General features: G+C 35.6%; 1 protein-coding gene across 4 annotated transcripts in view; it reads left to right on the forward strand.

The window, feature by feature from the left end:
* Positions 1-6,487: 6,487 nt before the first annotated feature.
* The window catches only part of LOC127157679 (legumain), a 32,616-nt gene continuing 19,117 nt past the window's right edge, over positions 6,488-19,986 (forward strand). For 2 of the 4 annotated variants that reach the window (XM_051100936.1, XM_051100935.1), the window contains exons 1-7: positions 6,488-6,647; positions 8,832-8,920; positions 9,074-9,171; positions 9,294-9,375; positions 10,737-10,819; positions 14,590-14,665; positions 19,093-19,155. In XM_051100936.1, coding sequence (XP_050956893.1) covers positions 8,846-8,920; positions 9,074-9,171; positions 9,294-9,375; positions 10,737-10,819; positions 14,590-14,665; positions 19,093-19,155 — 477 coding nt within the window. In that variant the 5' untranslated portion in view covers positions 6,488-6,647; positions 8,832-8,845. The remainder of the gene's footprint in view (positions 6,648-8,831; positions 8,921-9,073; positions 9,172-9,293; positions 9,376-10,736; positions 10,820-14,589; positions 14,666-19,092; positions 19,156-19,986) is intronic. The other 2 variants (XM_051100937.1, XM_051100934.1) reach the window with 2 other exon arrangements.

Here is a 19,986-nt window from a genome sequence, read left to right on the forward strand (position 1 = left end):
AGAACATACTGCGTTTCTCAGAAATAGAAAGTGAAAGTAATTAAAAGTCTTATGGTGGTCTTATATGTAGGTTCCCAGCTGTCCTAGGATTCAGGACTCTCCAACAATTGGAGGGGAGGATCCAGATTTTTGTAAAAGATAGTGTGAAATTATGAACACTTCCTCTCTAGATCTTATTCTTCTAGTTGTTGCATACACACAGGGGCAGACTGGCCATAGGGAGCACTGGGAGAATTCCCGGTGGCCTGGCAGCCAATCTGGCCTGCTGCCCTACAGTTTTTTGTCGTTGTCGTTGTTTATATTGTCTGCCAAATGCACTAAAGTGATTATTTCCAAATTTGCTATTCAATAATAAAACTTTTATAAGTCATGAATTGGTTTGTCTTGTCTGGCAATGAGATTTGCCTGGTCACTTTTAAGTGTAGGGTCTAGTTAAGCCTTCACTTTGAAATTCTAAGTGTAATTTTTTCTTTTTGACTGCACACACACGTTATATATGTTTATATATTTTTAATTTACCATGCTGTTAATGTTGTATTTAATGTATTTGATAGGAAATGAACAGCAACACATTAAGGTTCTGAAAGTGCTGTATTTGTTTGTGTGATTTCTTTGCTTATAGAAGGTTGTAAACAGACCCAAATCATCAATGCTGCATAGTTACATTGTTTCCAGTTGACAAATACGTTCATGTAATAAATGCAGTGATTATTCCATTTTTTGCACTGTGGCATTTCTGCACTATGTCAGAGATGTTAGCATGTCTCTAATAAAATCGCTCACAAACATTATCTCTAGTGATGGGTCGTTCTTGAACGATTCGTTCATTTTGAACGAATCTTTAATGTGACTCTGGACGAACGAGTCGCCTCGGGGAGTGATTTGTTCAGTCGTGCATGCGCAACATCCTATTAGGTTCTGTACTGGAATTAGTTCAACTGTTTTAGAGTCGTTCGTTCACCTTATGGGGCTGTCACGTGATGAACGAACGACTCAAACCCGAGGACTGGAGAGATGAACTAATCAATTCTCCTTCCGGCTCAGACTGCATAGGTTAACATTACAGGGCTTTCACGTGATGAACGAACGACTCAAACCTGAAGACTCAAAAGATGAACTAATCAATTCTCTTTCCGGCTCAGACTGCGTTGGTTAGCTAATTGGGCTGTCACGTGATGAAAGAACAACTCAAACCCCAAAAATTGTCAGATAAGATGTGAGGTGAGCGAATCATAGACTAAAGACACAGGTAAACAATGAATGAATCTTTTCTGTTTCTTATAGCATTATAGTTTTTTTGGTTTGAAGTGTGATCAACGTTTGTGTAAGCAGTAGATGTGTTAGGGAGGTAAAACGTAACATTTTAATTATATTTTGCTAAAATGAACGAAATGACTTGAAAAAAGATTCGTTCATTTTGCTGAACGAGACTCAAAGGACCGAGTTGGTAAAATGATCCGAACTTCCCATCACTAATTATCTCATGTGTGGCATCTTATGAACCATGGGCGTAAATCCCGGCGGGGACGGAGGGGAGATGTCTCCCCCATCCGAGGGTTGTCCCCCCCCAAAAAAAATATATAAAAAAAAAATCACGCTCTCTATTGTGAAAAATATATGTATGTATACCTAAAATAATTGTGTAAGTAGAAAAAAAACCCGCAAAAAAAAATCATTTAGAAACAGTTGAGTTCCCCCTCCCTTTCCTCACAGTGGTTTGGCCCGCTGCCTGCTTTCCCAGTTCAAGTCAGGTGTGTGGCTGCGGCTCAATTAATGTTGAACTCCAGTAAGTAGGGTATATTATTCACTTTAAATAAAGCGATTCTCTTTAATGTAGTTGATGTAGACTCATTCAGAAATTAGTTGCGGCAAAAAATGCTAATTACCGATGTAATTTTCCATGAATCTGCTATATTAACGATTAAATTATTACTTATCTAGTTAACATTAGCTTGTTTACAATAGCTTGTTGCATAGTGCTCTGCAACTAACACGACAAAGCCGTTTCCCATGCATTGTTTTATTTGTGACGACTTGGCATAATGTTAACTTAACATTAACGGCCACAATTAGCGTATTGTTTAGCTGTGCATTTACTAAATGAGCACTGTGCTACGTCCGAACTGACCCCACTGTATTTTTTTGTATAATCAATATCTATTCTTTTCTAAGTGTCTTAATTAATTTTAAATACAGTTTTAAACCTTTTTTTAATTCCTTGTTTTTATTGTTGTGATTATTTTTTATGATAGTTTTACTTTCTTTATGTAAAGCAATTTGAATTACCATTGTGTATGAAATGTGCTACAGTATAAATAAACTTGCCTTGCCTTGCCATAGATAAAATGACAGAGAAAAGAAAAATGGACATAAGATCATTTTTCAGTGCACCTAAATGCCAAGTAAGTACAACAAGTTCACATATTAAGGCAATTTGGCTTTAAGAATGGGTGCTTATGAAAATGTCACAATATCAATCACAGGCAAAGGAGACAGAAATTATTGAGGGACAGGTAGACCAGGGTCAATCAGATGTACAGTGTCAGGTAAGTGTGGTGCTTTTATTGAAGGGATAATGACAGATGGTTTTTTTTTTTTTTTTTTTTTTTTGGGTGAACAATAACCATAATGGCGCAGTCTCCATGCTACAATAATAATGATAGAAGCAAAGTTTTTCACTGTGGGGACATATCTTTATAAGTACAATTTGACTGTATTATTTGTGTCCCCTTCAAAAATTGCTCATGAGAAATTTTATATTTATTGTCCCCCCCTACTGTTAAATGAAATTTACGCCCATGCAGCCTTCTGTTTGCACCCATGATCTTATAATTGGGTTATTAATTAGCCAATTTATTCAAAATTTGGATTCATTCAGGAACCAAACAGCACTGTGTTGCTCAAAGATGTGTGACGCTTCTGCACTGGTTTGGTTTGGAACTACTTGGTGATTTAAGAGCAACAATAGCTTTCTGTTTCAGACCCTTGCTATTAATCAGAAATGTTTCTTGAGCAGCAAATCAGCATATCAGAATGATTTCTGAAGGACCATGTGACACTGAAGGCTGGAGTAATGATGCTGAAAAGTCAGCTTTGATCACAGCAATAAATTAATTTTAACATATATTATCATATAAATAGTTGTTTTCCAATGATGCACTCTGTGACCATTGCTGCACTTTTGAACTTCATGGGATAAGCTTCAGGGTAAACTAGTCCAGCATTACACAGATTACTGGTGGCTGCTCTCTGTTGGTGTTAGCTTCCCAATGAAATACCAGAGCCTCGGTCAACTAAAACAGAACTTAACAACTGTTCGAATTTTAGTTAAAAAACATAGGTAACCAAACGCATCCTAAAATGACAATTTTACGACAGCCATAAACAACAGAAATCCTAATTGTGGACGACATGCAATTTCATTAAAAAACAGAGCAAAAACAAAGGTCAGATGTCAGATGACATTATTGTTGATGTTAAGTAACACCTTCGAAATATAAATGCACAGCATTTCAAGATATGGGGAAAAAAAAGTTTTTGGTGCAAAATGTAAAATGAGACTAGAAGGCTTCCAGGGAAGACATCTGGTACTGAGGGCTGAGCTTCTCCACACCTTTCAGAAATTTTTGTTGGTTAAGAGCTTTTCAACTGAACCATTATTTTGATCCTATATAAAAGTTTCATGTTGCAATTGGAAGGGAATAGTAGTAATGTTTCACAAATATATAGACTGACTTGAAATTATTCAAATGTCCACACCTGGTTGGAACCATTCGCTGCACTCTTCAAAGACATGTGCTGGATGCTCACATTTCGGTATGCAGGATCATGATCGTGCACATCCTGAATGTGATTTACTTTCTGCTGGCCTTATTTGGATGATACAGCAGGCCAGTACACATTTTTTATGCTCCGCTGCCACTTTTTCAAGGAGTGATTACCATTGTAATAACTTGCTCCAGTTGCCAGACGTCATAGAATGTTGCCATTTCACTCCTGAATCTGAGGGTGTCGGTTGGTAAAAGTAACACATAAAAGTAATACATCACCTGAATCTGTAGAAAGTTTACTTTTATTTGTGTACGCTCAACATATCAACAAATGTTCGTGGTTTTTGTAAATAAAGAAAATATACAGGGGTCATTTCAGTCTTCTCAGTCTCCGTGAATATCCAGTTGAAATGCGTCACTAAAATGAACTAAAACTCAGCGAATACATGACACACAAACACCAGAGAAATGTCTATAGAAAGCTTGAAATGTCTACTTTTAAATGAAGTAAGTTTAATCGAAACCAATACCATGTCCTGTTTTTCCCCTCTGAGCTCATTACCGCTAATTAGATCACGCCCACGCGCTGCTCAACGCTATTGTTATTACAAACATCCACGTGAGACGCGCAAAATGAACGCCCACAACAACTCGTAAACAAAGCAGCAACGTGTTTGTGTCCATTTCGTTTTTGGAAGAAGGCGCTGAGAGGAAAAAGCCTTGTATTTACTCCGGATGAGGACACGCTGAGAGGAACAGGATAAACTTGTTTATCTCACAAACAGAACACGAGCGCAGCTACAGGCAGATGACGAGAGGATCTTATACAGTGTAAGTAATGTTTCTTATTGTCATCAGATAATGTGTTGTTGAGACATAAACTTGAACGCATTTACTAGTTGGACTTTTTCCAAAACTATAATTCCTGACTAAAATATGTGAAATCGAGTGCAACATTTTGAAATATCATAGGCAAATTTTCAATGCATCTGTAAGGCGTCAGGAATGTTTTATGTTTCATAAACAAATTGACATTAAAGTAGGGCTAATGTTTAGACGATATAAAAGTAATGTATAAAAATGCTTAGACCAGTCTTTACTGTTGAATACTCTGCAATTATCTAATCAAGCGTGTATGTGCTTAATAGTAATTTAGTTTCTCAGATGTTGTTTTTATACTGTATAATAATAAATACAAAGCATGTGTGCATATGATACACAGCAAAATCCCCAGTGTTAATTTAACACTCTGAGTGTGGACACATATAAACACTGAAGCAGTGTTGAAGTTAATGAGATAATTAGATGATTAAGGAAGTGATGATTGATCATTATTGAAGAACCCAGAGGGTTAAGAGTTTCTTTAGCAGTGGAGAAAATTGACAAAACATGACAAGGGCAATGAAATATCATCCACACAATGCATGACAGTGAGTTCATAAGATGCCACACATGAGATAATGTTTGTGACCAATTTTATTAGAGACAAACCAATTCATGACTTATTAAAGTTTTATTATTGAATAGTAAATTTGGAAATAATCACTTTAGTGCATTTGGCAGACAATATCAACAACGACAACAACAAAAAAACTGTAGGGCAGCGGGCCAAATTGGCTGCCAGGCCACCGGGAATTCTCCCAGTGCTCCCTATGGCCAGTCTGCCCCTGTGTGTATGCAACAACTAGAAGAATAAGATCTAGAGAGGAAGTGTTCATAATTTCACACTATCTTTTACAAAAATCTGGATCCTCCCCTCCAATTGTTGGAGAGTCCTGAATCCTAGGACAGCTGGGAACCTACATATAAGACCACCATAAGACTTTTAATTACTTTCACTTTCTATTTCTGAGAAACGCAGTATGTTCTTGTAAATGTTGTTTGCTATTCTTTACCCCTAGGGTCCTTGTAGGTAATTTCAGCATCTGGACCAATCAGACCAACAAGCCAACTATATGTGGGAATTCTGGAAACAACCCCACAAAGCGACCAACATCCCAAAAGGGCTCAGTTGCCAGGAACTCATCATTATGGAAATGTCCACGATCAGACACTTCTCTCTCTTCACTCCTGGCCGTCTCTGGATCCCCATCTCTGAATTACTCAGGAGAGAGGTTACTACTGGTGGCTGAGATAAATAATTGCAATTAACCATAATTGTAATTATTTATATGCATTTCCCTTTTGAGCTAAATTCATGACATCATCTTGATAATGATAGTTCTGATATATGGCAGAGAGTTAGGACCCAGAAGCGGTGAAACTTATCACTTTTATCTGACAAAGTAGCTATTATTCACATAGATCTGTGATATTGTTTTTTGGTAATTCATTAAATATTGCCAGCTAAAAAGTAACTAGTACTTTTAAGCAATTTTTTAGATTTTTTCCTTAATTACTGTTTTAATAAAAGTATTTTTACTTGTAATTGAGTATTATTTCAGAGATGTAATTGTATTTGTACTTAAGTTCAAATTGTTAGTACTCTTTCCACCACTGGTTATTATTCATGTCCCTTCCAGAAAAAAAGAGATGAATTTACATTTACATTAATCATGAGGAAACATTTTCAGCTCTTCTCAAATTATTTTTCTTGGGCACTTTCGACTTAATAATAAAATGAGTTTTGCATAAGACTTTTAATTACTTACACTTTCCATTTCTAAAAAAAAAAAAACCCCGCAGTATGTTCTTGCAAATGTTGTTGGCTATTCTTTACCCCTAGGGTCATTTTGAAAGTGATAGTAAAAATCTAACAATATAAAAGCTTTGCAGCAGTAGCTTTCTGTTTCAGTAAAGGAGCTGAAGCTAAAGGAATCAACCTCCTGAACCTCCAGGAAACATCAGACTATCTTCAGGCCTTGAAAATAAAAACAGGTAAACAAGAGCAATTTGACAGCACTTGGTTTTTATTAACCCTCTATGGTACCGTGTTGCCTCCAGGTCAAGTCAAATACTAACAAATTAAATTGCAAAAAAAGTGGTCACATGACCCATAGGGGTCTATTTTGCTCCCTCTTTCAGGACATGTGCACATGTCACATGACTCCATATTTTGTCCAGAGAAAGGTGCAGTTTTCATTAAATTTCATTCATATAATTGCCAACAAAAAATCTGAATCACCTTCCCTGATTAGTAAAGAATTATTTTCAAAAACTTTTCATAATATATCATCAAATATATCATAGGAAATTACAAAAAAACTGCATGTTGCCTCAAGGCAACATTGTACCGTAATGGAATCACATATGGCCATACCAGGCATATAGCATAGCATACGTGTATATGATATTTGTAAGAAAAAAGTTAGAATTATCTAAATGTGTTTGCATTTTTGCATGATACTGTAATGCATTTATAAGAATTGTAATTCATATACAATATCTGCACATATTTTGTTGAGAGGAAGTGCGTCCTGAGCTTTCACAAGCAGTGAGGAGTCATTAGTGAGGAAGATTTTACATGCATGTGCTTGTGTGTGTATGTGCATGCTTGTAAGGATAAGTTATATATTACCATAAGATTATGATAATTTTATTTTTTTACTTGGAAACAACACTAATTATAATGTTTTGGTATGAGAAAACATATGATAGTTTGGTTATACTTGTGATCTACGATGGTACAGTGTTGCCTGAATGCAACATGTGGGTACACAGCAAAATCCCCAGTGTTAATTTAACACTCTGAGTGTGGACACATATAAACACTGAAGCAGTGTTAAAGTTAATGAGATAATTAGGTGATTAACAAAGTGATGATTGATTATTATTGAAGACACCTTATGTTAATAAGCAGAATCACCAAAGGAGAAAACCAAAATTTTTAAGCAACCATTATAGTGGTCAGTGTTTGCATTAGTTGGGCTCTTGACCCTTAAATCTTCAATATTAGGTCTTGTTTGGCTGCAATTACTGAGTTATAACAGCCAGACAAGACAAAAGCTGAAGTCACCAGATGATTATGTTTTAACATATTCATTGTTTGACGTGAATCACCTAGAGTCTAATCTCTAAGTTAGGTGTTTTTTTTTTTTTTTTTTTTGCTTATTGTAATTGCCTTGACAATCCACAGAAGATCCAGCACTTCCTGTACATTTTGGAAAGATTTTTTTTACAACCTGTTTCAAAAAAAAGTATTTGACCTAGGCACACATAGACATCAAGAACCAGCCCATGAATCTCAACAATGGTGACAAACGGCATATTCAGAAAAACAGACCAACTCTGAACTCTCATCATTTATTCATGCCGCAATGCATGATGGGAGTCATGGATGAGTTCTGATTGGCTACAACACGCTTTTTGATGGTCACCGTTGTTGTGATTCTCACACTGATTCTTCATGTCTGTGTGTCTAAATTAAGATAAACTTTTTTTCATCATCTGATTATGGCAAAACTGATTGATCTTTTGTTCACAGTTTTTTTTTGTAATCTGTAAGGAAATTCTATGTCAAATACTCAAGTCACTATATGATGATTAAGTCAAGCACAGTCAACACCATCTTATTGACTTTTGCTCTTGGCTTGTCTGGCTGTTATAACTCAGTAATTGCAGCCAAACAAGACCTAATATTGATGATTTAAGGGTCAAGAGCCCAACTAATGCAAACACTGACCACTATAATGGTATTAAAAATGTTGGTTTTCTCCTTTGGTGATTCTGCTTAACATCAGGTGTCTTCAATAATGATCAGTCATCACTTTGTTAATCACCTAATTATCTCGTTAACTTTAACACTGGGGATTTTGCTGTGTGTGTATATATATATATATATATATATATATATATATTTTTTTTTTTTTTTTTTTTTTTTCGAATTTGCATTTACTGACACTTTTACTTTCGAAACTTGAGTACAAAATTTTTTATTTTTTTTATCTTAAATGTACATTAAGTACAATAAATATCACATACTTTAAGACTTTAACTTTAACTACCAAAGTCATATATCTGTACCTTTACTTAAGTATAGCTTCCAGGTACTTTATACACCACTGTTCAGTTGTTATGACAGTTGGTGAATTAAAATAACACACTGTTTTCTATCTGAATTAGACTTTGCTCTTGAAATGGGTGCAGCAGATGGAAAAAAGTGGATAATGCTTGTAGCTGGTTCAAACACATGGGACAATTATTGGGACCAGGTATGTGGCCTACAGTGACAGTATTATTTGATATTATGTTGATTTTTCTTGTGATTCTGTACCGTCTCTGTGAATCAACCCATTGATCACACAGTGTTTCTAGCACATTACTCCCTCATCCAATGTCTTTTTTTTTTGACAACTCCATTTCAGGCCAATGTGTGTCACGCCTATCAGATAGTTCATCAGAATGGGATTCCTGATGATCAGATTGTGGTGATGATGTATGATGACATTGCTCATAATAGGAAGTAAGAGACTTATTTCAAGTCATGTGGCTCATTGCTGATGTACAATTATAACAGATTTAACACAAGATTAACATAGATCTTTACTGTCATGCTGTACCATTAAAATTTATGTTCCTTTACAGTAACCCTTGTCCTGGCAACATCATCAATAAACCAAACGGACCGAATGTGTATCCAGGGGTTCCAAAAGATTACACTGGAGAGGTAATTTCTTTTATCAAACACAATACAGATGTTTTCGTCTTATATGCAGAGGTGTATAGTCCAGGGGTCAGAAAGTAAAAGTCCTGCCATATATTTGTTCCACCCATGAACTGATGAAATGATTTCACCAGAGGTGGAACCAAGTCCTTCTGTTCAAGTCACAAGCAAGTCTCAAGTCAAATACCAAGTCCTCGAAGAGGTAAAGGTAATGAAATAATTAAAGTGCCCCTATTATGCCATTTTAAAGGTTGCTAATATTGTTTTAATAGACTCCCAAAACAGGTTTACATGTATGCAAGGTCAAAAAACATTTCAGTTTTCTCCAAAAATAGATTTAAATTTACCCCTTTTCTAAATGATTCATAAACGACTCGTGTGAAGCAGTTTGAAGAATCAGTCTCTCTAAACCCCTCCTCTCCGTTAGCCCTCACTGCTGTGATTGGTCAGATGGCGCAGTGCTTTATGATTGGTCTACCGCGTACAGCGTGTCGGAGAATGAAACGCCCATTGCCATAACTGACAGAGTTAAAGTTAATGAGATAATTAGTCATTAATTAAGTGATGATTGATCATTATTGAAGACACCTGATGTTAACAAGCAGAATCACCAAAGGAGAAAATCACAATTTTTAATCAACCATTATAGCATGATGGGAGTCATGGATGAGTTCTGATTGGCTACAACACGCTTTTTGATGGTCACCGTTGTTGTGATTCTCACGCTGATTCTTCATGTCTGTGTGTTTTATTTAATTCAATTTTTTTTTTTTTTTGAGCAAAATAGGTTTTAAAAACATCGGTTTAATTATAGCTATTATGTTGTTCACAGAGTTGATATAATCACTAAAGAAAACTCATACAGAAAGAAAAGTCATACAGGTCACTACATGAAGACTATGCCAAAACATAATCAAGGACACCAGATCACCTTTCCTCTGGTTTGTTTGGCTATTTTAACTCTGTTACAGCACCCAATAAACCTCAAGTTAAAAATGTAAGTGTCAAGAGTCCAACTAATGCAAACACTGACCACTATAATGGTTGCTTAAAAATGTTGGTTTTCTCCTTTGGTGATTCTGCTTATTAACATCAGGTGTCTTCAATAATGATCAATCATCACTTCGTAAATCACCTAATCATCTCATTAACTTTAACTCTGTTTCAGTGTTACTTTTAACACTCTTGAGTGTGGAGCCAAATAAACTCCCAGGAGAGTTCATTTAACTCCAGGCTTTTTGCTGTCTGGTGAAATCATTTCATCAGTTCATGGGTGGAACAAATATATGGCAGGACTTTTACTTTCTGACCCCTGGACTATACACCTCTGCCTATATGTAAGCACAATTCTCAATCTCTTACAGGACGTAACACCTGAAAACTTCCTGGCTGCACTCAAAGGAGACAGATGTGCTGTGAAAAAGAGAAATCCAAAAGTCATTACAAGGTCTTGCTATAACAAACAATCTTGTCAGTGCATCATATTACAGTTCAGATACAAATATGGATGTGGATGGAAGATAATGAAATTATTTAACAGCAAAAAAAAAAAAAAACTGTTAAAAAAGCTCTCCCAGAAGTTTAGTCCATACTCAAGAGTACACAGCAAAATCCCCAGTGTTAATTTAACACTCTGAGTGTGGACACATATAAACACTGAAGCAGTGTTGAAGTTAACGAGATAATTAGGTGATTAACAAAGTGATGATTGATCATTATTGAAGACACCTGATGTTAATAAGCAGAATCACCAAAGGAGAAAACCAACATTTTTAATACCATTATAGTGGTCAGTGTTTGCATTAGTTGGGCTCTTGACCCTTAAATCATCAATATTAGGTCTTGTTTGGCTGCAGTTACTGAGTTATAACAGCCAGACAAGCCAAGAGCAAAAGTCAATAAGATGGCATTGACTGTGCTTGACTTAATCATCATATAGTAGTGATGGGTCATTTGTGAATGATTTGTTCATTTTGAACAAAATCATGACTTGGGATGAAGGAGTCGTCTCGGGGAGTGATTTGTTCAGTCACGCATGTGCAACATCCTATTAGGTTCTGTACTGGAATTACTTCACCTGTTTCGAGTCTTCTAAACGAGTTGTTCGTTCACCTTATGGGGATGTCATGTGATGAACGAACGACTCAAACCTGAGGACTGGAGAGATGAACTAATCAATTCTCTTTCCGGCTCAGACTACGTTGGTTAAGCTTATTGGGCTGTCACGTGATGAACGAACGAATGATTCAAACCCGAAAACTTGTCAGATAAGAGGCGAGGTGAGCGAATCATAGATTAAAGACCCAGGTAAACAATGAATTAATCTTTTCTGTTTCTTATAGCATTATAGTTTTGTCTTGTTTGTAGTGTATTCAACGTTTGTGTTAGGGAGGTAAAACGTAACATTTTAATTATATTTTGTTTAAATGAACGAAATGACTCGAAAAAAGATTCATTAATTTTGCTGAACGAGACTCAAATGTCCAAGTCGGTAAAATGATCCAAACTTCCCATCACTATCATATAGTGACTTTACAGTTCCCTTACAGTTTACAAAAAAAACTGAACAAAAGATCAATCAGTTTTGCCATAATCAGACAGATGATGAAAAAAAAAGTTGATCTTAATTTAGACACACAGACATGAAGAATCAATGTGAGAATCACAACAACGGTGACCATCAAAAAGCGTGTTGTAGCCAATCAGAACTCATCCATGACTCCCATCATGCATTGCGGCATGAATAAATAATGAGAGTTCAGAGTTGATCTGTTTATCTGAATATGCCGTTTGTCACCATTGTTGAGATTCATGGGCTGGTTCTTGATGTCTATGTGTGCCTAGGTAAAAATTTTTATTTTTTTTTTTTTTTTTTTAAATGGGTTGTAAAAAAAAATTTACTAAATGTATAGGAAGTGCTGGATCTTCTGTGGATTGTGAAGGCTATTACAATAAGCAAAAAAAAAATTATTATATGTGTTTTGGGTCCTCCAAGAGTCATTCTACTATTAAACATCTCTGTTCTTCCTATTCAGTTATTAATATACCTAATTCCTGGCGAAAAATCAGCATATGATGGTTTAAGATGGCCTTGTGCTGGTCAAGGACCATCTGTTATGTGATAGCTTTTGTTCTAAATATTACAATGGCTACCGAACATACATATTTAACACCCTGGGGTCGGCTAACCCGCAGGCGGGAGCACGCGCATATTTTCCAGATGTCAGCAAAAAGAACTTGAATTGTTCCCTCAATTTTAATTGGACACATAAAAGTAATACATCACCTGAATCTGTAGAAAGTTTACTTTTATTTGTGTACGCTCAACATATTAACAAATGTTCATGGTTTTTGTAAATAAAGAAAATATACAGGGTGTCCTTTCAGTCTTCTCAGTCTCCGTGAATATCCAGTTGAAATGCTTCACTAAAATGAACTAAAACTCAGCGAATACATGACACACAAACACCAGAGACACGAGCGGTGGCGCTATTGTTATTACAAACATCCACGTGAAAGACGCGCGAAATGACGCCCACATCAACTCGTAAACAAAGCAGCAACGTGTTTGTGTCCATTTCATTTTTGGAAGAAGGCGCTGAGAGGAAAAAGCCTTGTATTTACTCCGGATGAGGACGCGCTGAGAGGAACAGGATAAACTTGTTTATCTCACAAACAGAACACGAGCGCAGCTACAGGCAGATGACGAGAGGATCTTATACAGTGTAAGTAATGTTTCTTATTGTCATCAGATAATGTGTTGTTGTGACATAAACTTGAACGCATTTACTAGTTGGACTTTTTCAAAACTATAATTCCTGACTAACATATGTGAAATCGAGCGCAACATTTTGAAATATCATACGTAACTTTTCAGTGCATCTGTAAGGCGTCAGGAATGTTTTATGTTTCATAAACAAATTGACATTAAAGTAGGGCTAATGTTTAGACGATATAAAAGTGATGTATAAGAATGCTTAGACCAGTCTTTACTGTTGAATACTGAATACTGTGTGCATATGATAGCTAGAAAAATTACATGGGCAATATATGTTTTTCTGTTTTGTCACATATGTTTTTTTGTTTTGCTTTAGTTGTTTGTGATCTGATACCTGCACAACAGATGAATCCTGCAAACTTTTCCTCTGACAGCACTGTACCAACATCAGATCTTCAACTACACTGAATTTCTATTGGTAAAACAAGTTCCTTGACTAGTGATGATGAGTTTTGCAAGCACTTAAATATCAGGTATGATTTACTTGTGCTACTTGTTGAACAGAATTCAGAAAATAGTTTTCAGGAATTACACAACGTCTGTTCATATCTCTGTGGTTAGATCAGTGTGCTTAATAATGTGTCTTTGACCTTCATTATGTATGTTTTGATGATACTGTGTTGTAAATAAAATACAAATTGTCCAAAACTCCATTCTTTGAATCTCTCATTGTTTCTTACCTGACAGTCTCAGTCTCATTGATGGGCCATTAGAGGAGGGCCTTTTGTCTCTCAGGTGTGAATCACTAAATATTCAGTGCCCATTGTCACTCCCTCGCATATTCCCTTTCAGTCACAAAACATGTCTTAGAAAATTTAAATAAGTATATTGTTTTTTGTGAATGACTGAACAAGATGATTTACACATCATTTTGTAGAAAAAACTCTAGCCTAACACATCCAGTTCTTAAAAGTCTTGTGAACTAATGTTCTGAATGTGTTTCTTTGTCTCATTTCAGTGACTTAAAAAAAATTAGATTTTCACTAACCACGCATAAATGTTGTTTTCTCAAAAGCACAAACATGTACATTCATGTTGTTTACATATTATTGTAGCCCAGTTTGTGCTGATTACAGTGTAACCAGACCTTTTTTTTTTTACATACTGAAAAAAGTACCTTTCCTCTGGTTTGTCTGGCTGTTATAGCTCAATTACAACATTCAAACTAAATATAAACTAACATTAAAAAATTAAGAGTCAAGAGCCCGACAAATGCAATTATGCTATAATGGTGACTTACAAAATTAGATGTTCTCCTTTAGTGATTCTGCTTATTAACATCAGGTGTCTTCATTAATCACTTAATTACCTCATTCACTTCAACACTGCCTCAATGTCCATTTTAACACTTTGATTATGGACTCAAACTCCAGTGAGATTTCCTTGGTGTTTAAATGATAATGAAAGATATAAATGTTTTCTGTTTTTTTGTCACACAGTGAAGGAAATGACACAATATTCATCTATCTGACAGCTCATGGACAATCAGGAAAATTGGCCTTTCCTAACAGTTTTGTAAGTTTTTTTTAATCAGTATTATGATTTTGAGCCAGTAAACCCTAATATACTGTATACATCTGTAGTCAAGTAATGTATGGAACAAATCCCTGGTGTCAAACTAACACAGCTCAGTGTCGATATGGGTGCACACTACAGAGTGTTAAAGTAACATTGAAGCTGTGTTGAAGTGAATGACTTAATTAAAATTAAGTGATGATTGAGCATAAGTGATGAACACCTGCTGTTAACAAACACAATCACTGAAGAGAAACAACAACTAAAACTCAGCCACAAGTTTAGATGAATTAAAGTGAAATAGAACACATTAAAAGGTCTCAGCAGAGGAGGATTAAACAACTCCACAAACAGCATTAACAGCTTCACTTGTTTATTTTATTTATGAAAAAGGTGTAAAAGTTTTTTATCAAGAGAAAAGTTTAAATGGTTCACTTAAAGTTACCATTAATGTGATCAGTGTTTGGATTAGTTGAGCTCTTGACCCTTGACAGTCTAACTTCAGGTTCTGTAATTCTGGTTGTAAGACACATTTATGTCATAAAGCCCTAACAGAGAAAAAAAGTAATGATTTAATCTAATGAGGTTAACAGATGTTCTACTGTTTTGTTGCATTTATTTTAAAAGCCCCATAAATTCTATATTGGTATTTTAGAGGTCACAAATATCAGTGTGGAAACACCTTTTGTCGAGAAAAGGTGCTTTAATGCAACTAAATGGGGTGTCACATGACAGGCTGCGTTGTTAGTAGCCTAATGTTTAACTGTGTGTCAGAGGCGCCGACACCATCACTGTTTTATTTCCGTCTTACAAAAGTGGAAACAACTTACAATAGACTACTCTTTTTGTGGTCATATAAAAGTAAGACATTTTATTCAAAACTATTCTAAATATTTATTTTATTTTGTGTAGGCTACATTCACAATAAAAACTAAACTTTTTTTAATGATGGAAACAAACATGATGCTGCTTTCTCAAGAGTGTATCAAAAATGAATTGAAATTCTGCATGTAGGCTGCTACTTGCTGCTACTTATTTTTTTCTGTTGTTTTGGTAATGTATGAATTATTTAGAAAAAAATATATATTTTGCCTATAAGCTTTTCTCCGTTGGCAGAAGTACTGCATGTGCGTGAAGTGACCATGTTCTTCATTCTGCTTTTTGCCTGTATAAAATTAATTCCTGGAAAACAAATTTAGGTATTTTAATGAGTCACAGCCACATAATTTAATTGTAATTATCTTGATGGTAACCGTCGATTGTCCGTTTGGGGAAATAAAATCAACATTCCTATTTCTAATACAGTTGGTTGTAACAAATTATGAATGGAAACAGCTCAAGAGAAACTTGCCACCAAAATGTTTTTTTCAAGGATGATCATCACGTACACCATTTTATCTGCAAAATGCCAGTTGGATGGAAACAAGCTAGAGACAGCAAATTTTTTTTTTTTTTAGCATTTTCTCTTTGTCAATAACAAAACATTACAAAAACTGGAAGGAAACTTGGCAAGTTAAAGCAAATAAACAAATTAAGTTTTAAAAAAAATATTAAGGGTCAAGATCCCAACTGATGCAAACATTGTAATTCATGCAAATTTTCTCCTGTGATGATTCTGTTTGTTAAAATCAGGTGTTTTCAATAATGTTCAATCATCACTTCATTAATCACCTAATTAGCTCATTAACTTTAACTGGTTAACCTTAGAGATTGACCGATATGGGTTTTTCTATAGTCGATGCCAATGTTTAGAGGTCAGGGTCAGCCGATGGCCGATTTTTTTTTGGCTAATTTTTGGGGCCGATGTCTTGAAGTTCTCCCCTTTATTTGCAAGCTAAAATGTCACATTAATAAAAAGTGGATGCACAAAATTTCTAAACTTAAACATAATTTATTGAACACTGACTTGAACCATCTCTCTGATCTTAATTTTATGTGATGCACAGTATTAAAATAAAATATTTATCCAAAGTTAACCAAACAAATCAATAAACTGACCAAGTATTAAATATAAAAACAGGTAATATAAAAAAAATAATTTACATAAAAGTTTTAGAGCTGAGATTAATGTTGAGATTAATGTTTTAAATATAACATTTTGAATACAGAAATATTAAAGCAGGTGGTGGCAAGACACTGATTTATTAACACTGAATCATTCATTTGATTCGTTTGAACAGCTGATTCATTCAGGAAAAAAGCAAGTGACTGTCTTTATGAATGGGAAACTGAATCATTTTACAAGATTTGTTTAAAAATGCATGTTCATTCATAAACCAAACACCGCTGGGTTTAAATGGAGATGCACAGCGGCTCAGTTGTGGCTTGTTTCAGACTATTTTTGACAACAAAAAAGAAGCAAAATCTTACTTTTGATGATGAAATAAAGCAAAATCAGGCAATAGTGTTATTGTCTTGAATCAAGTATCTGTGGCTTCCTCCGATCGCCACCAGATGGAACCTTTTCATTCGAAGTTCATTTCCATAACCCTGAACCCGAAGTCTTGTTTAGCTACTGCTGAACCACCGAGTGTTTGTTCCCTGTGTGATTACCTGTTGTCGACCTGATTGTAACTGTTTTCTGACTGTCTGCTGCCTGCCTTTTGACCCACGCTTGTTTACTGGATTCTCTCCGTTTTGACTTTCTGCCTGGACTCTGATTCTGATTCTGGTTTGTCTACATTGTTCTGTGTGCCGTTGATTGTGTGACTCTTATCCGCCCGCCACCCACCTGCACCTATATTTTTCTCTGATTTAACTAACCACACACGATCTTCCTATTACAATTATTCTAATTGTTAGTTATGATGAATGGATGGTTTATTTTAACAGCTGATCTGCACATCGCTGCACACTTATATACGCTTAATCACTCGTGCTTTTAAGCCAAATCCATGCTGAAAAGAATAACGTTTACTGACGTCTGGACGAGACCATATAGGTATAAACTCGCAGTATCTGGGGTAAAGAAGAGGACGGTGCGGGCGCATCAGGTGCAATCATCAAATATATTTAAAAGGAAGCCTGCGCCACAGTCCTGACTACATAACTCAGGTTCAGATTTTAGAAAATGCAGTTAATGTTTGCATCATTATTGATTTATCTCATCCACCCACAAGTAATTAGAATGCATTTTTTAATTACCAGACCCGCGGATATAACCACCCTCCGTGCATCACTGTCTCCGAGCACAGTGATGTCTGTGAGCGGGGGAGAGTAACGTAGCCCTAAATCAAAGCTGCATTGTTTGTAAGAGCTGCCGCCTTCTCCACCCCACGCACAGAGTGAAATTCTCCGACGCGGATACAGGAAAAATAAAACAGAACTTATAACATTGGGGCTAATATGTTAGCAAGCAAGCTGCTGATAAGTTTTTGACTACAGTCCTTAAACTTAACTGCAAATAAGGGAACCTTCAACCAGCTGTAGCATCATGCCAGTTCACGACTGTTCTATGTTATTTGTATTTTTCTTTCACTAAAGTGAAGCAACACTTCATAGTTTACTGGTAATATAGTAAATATATGGCCATGGGGCTTTGAAATATCAGAATTTATGTCTTACATTTTTCTCTTAGAACTGTTATTAAATCTTACAAAGGTTTTGGCTTGGGGTCCTTCACATGCGGCAGCAGCACGTCTACGCACTAATAACACAGGGCTGCCCTCGGATGTCACGCTACCAAACAGAGATATCGGCCGATGCCGATATATTAAAAAATTACAAATATCGGCCGACCTCTAGTTAACCTGACGCTTTTGAGTGTAGAATAAACAGAAATGTGCCACCTTTCATTCTTTCTGATGAACCTTCTGATTAATGAAATGTCTAGGAATGGCAAAATCCTAGGAAGAATGAAACTGCTGAGCCCCTCATTACACAGTATAGGATTCAGAAATGTCAAAATCACTTACAAAAATTTCAAAAAGCATGGTAAAAGTTTCCACGTACTGTTTAAGTGTATGAAACTCAACAATGGAAACAATCAAAAGCTTCATGTTGCAGTGCATGTTGGGCAGTGCATGTTGGGATAAACACGGGCTGAAAGAGGAAATATGGCCATATGGAGAGTGATGTACAAACCACCATTGATGATCTGGTGATTTAGAAAGGAGAATATTACATCGGGCAGTGGCTTTTGTTTCAGTCATTAATCCACATTCTGATGACAACTGTTTTTTTTTTTTTTTGTGGATTGAGAAAAACTCAACATCCATCATTGTTTTTTAAAAAGTGCAAGGCTTTTTTAAGCAGTGTTATTTTGACACTGGGGGATTTGGCTGTGCATATACCAGTAACTTTTTATTTGCCAGAATTTTTATGAACTGTTTGCAAATTTACCAAATGTAAATAGATAAGTACTTAAAACATTGTACAGTATTTTTCTGCTTTTATTGTGGTGATCTAATTCAGTCCTTTTCCAAAAGCTTTATGCCCATGATCTCATTAAAACAATCAAGGAAATGGCAAGAGATAACAAGTTCTCAAAGGTAAATACAAACATTTATATACACCAATGAAAAAAAAGTCCATATACTGGGCTCTTTTCCTGGAACAATAGAGTACTTTTGTAGTGTGACCTGTCGTTTTCTTGAAGGTCATAAATGATCTTTCCCATTTATGGGCAATATTTATTAGAAGAAAGACTATCATAGGTTACCTCATTACAGAGGCCTGCGAATTAAAACAAAAGTAATTGTTGTCAATTATGGACCTTAATATTGTAACCATGTCTATGAACATTATTATAATACTTTGAAACACCATATTCTTATAGACTACACACTCAAAAATATTTTAAATTCTAAATTTAAACTTTATGTAAGCTAATTACATGCACATTTTCCATCCATATAGATCTAACATAAACATATTAATAATAAATAAACACTGCTGAGTGTTCATTAACAAGCAAAATCATTAATGGACAGAGAAACACAGTAATTTCATCACTGAAATCAGTTGTAGTTCTTGGCTGTATTGGAAACTGACCCCTATACCCTCAAATAAGACACTATTTGAAAGAACAGCAATTTTTAGGAGTGTTTGAAACCATAGTGGACATTCTTGAGTGTACTCATTCAATCCCGCAATGCACCGCATAAACAAGTGTACAACCGACGTTCACTCGACGGCTATAAATAACCCATAATGCACTTTTAGAGTTGCACACGATTGATTCCAGCATCTCACCAGAAGATGGCGCCCGCAGCTCAATCATTAATTCGTTCATTTTACAATGCACAACTAAGGCCTGTTTGAATTATGTCCTCATTTTTTTTCCTGTGTTCACATTCCAAGTGCAATAAAAGTCACCGCGT

This window comes from Labeo rohita, unplaced genomic scaffold (assembly GCF_022985175.1).
Source record: "Labeo rohita strain BAU-BD-2019 unplaced genomic scaffold, IGBB_LRoh.1.0 scaffold_116, whole genome shotgun sequence".
NCBI lineage: Eukaryota > Metazoa > Chordata > Actinopteri > Cypriniformes > Cyprinidae > Labeo > Labeo rohita.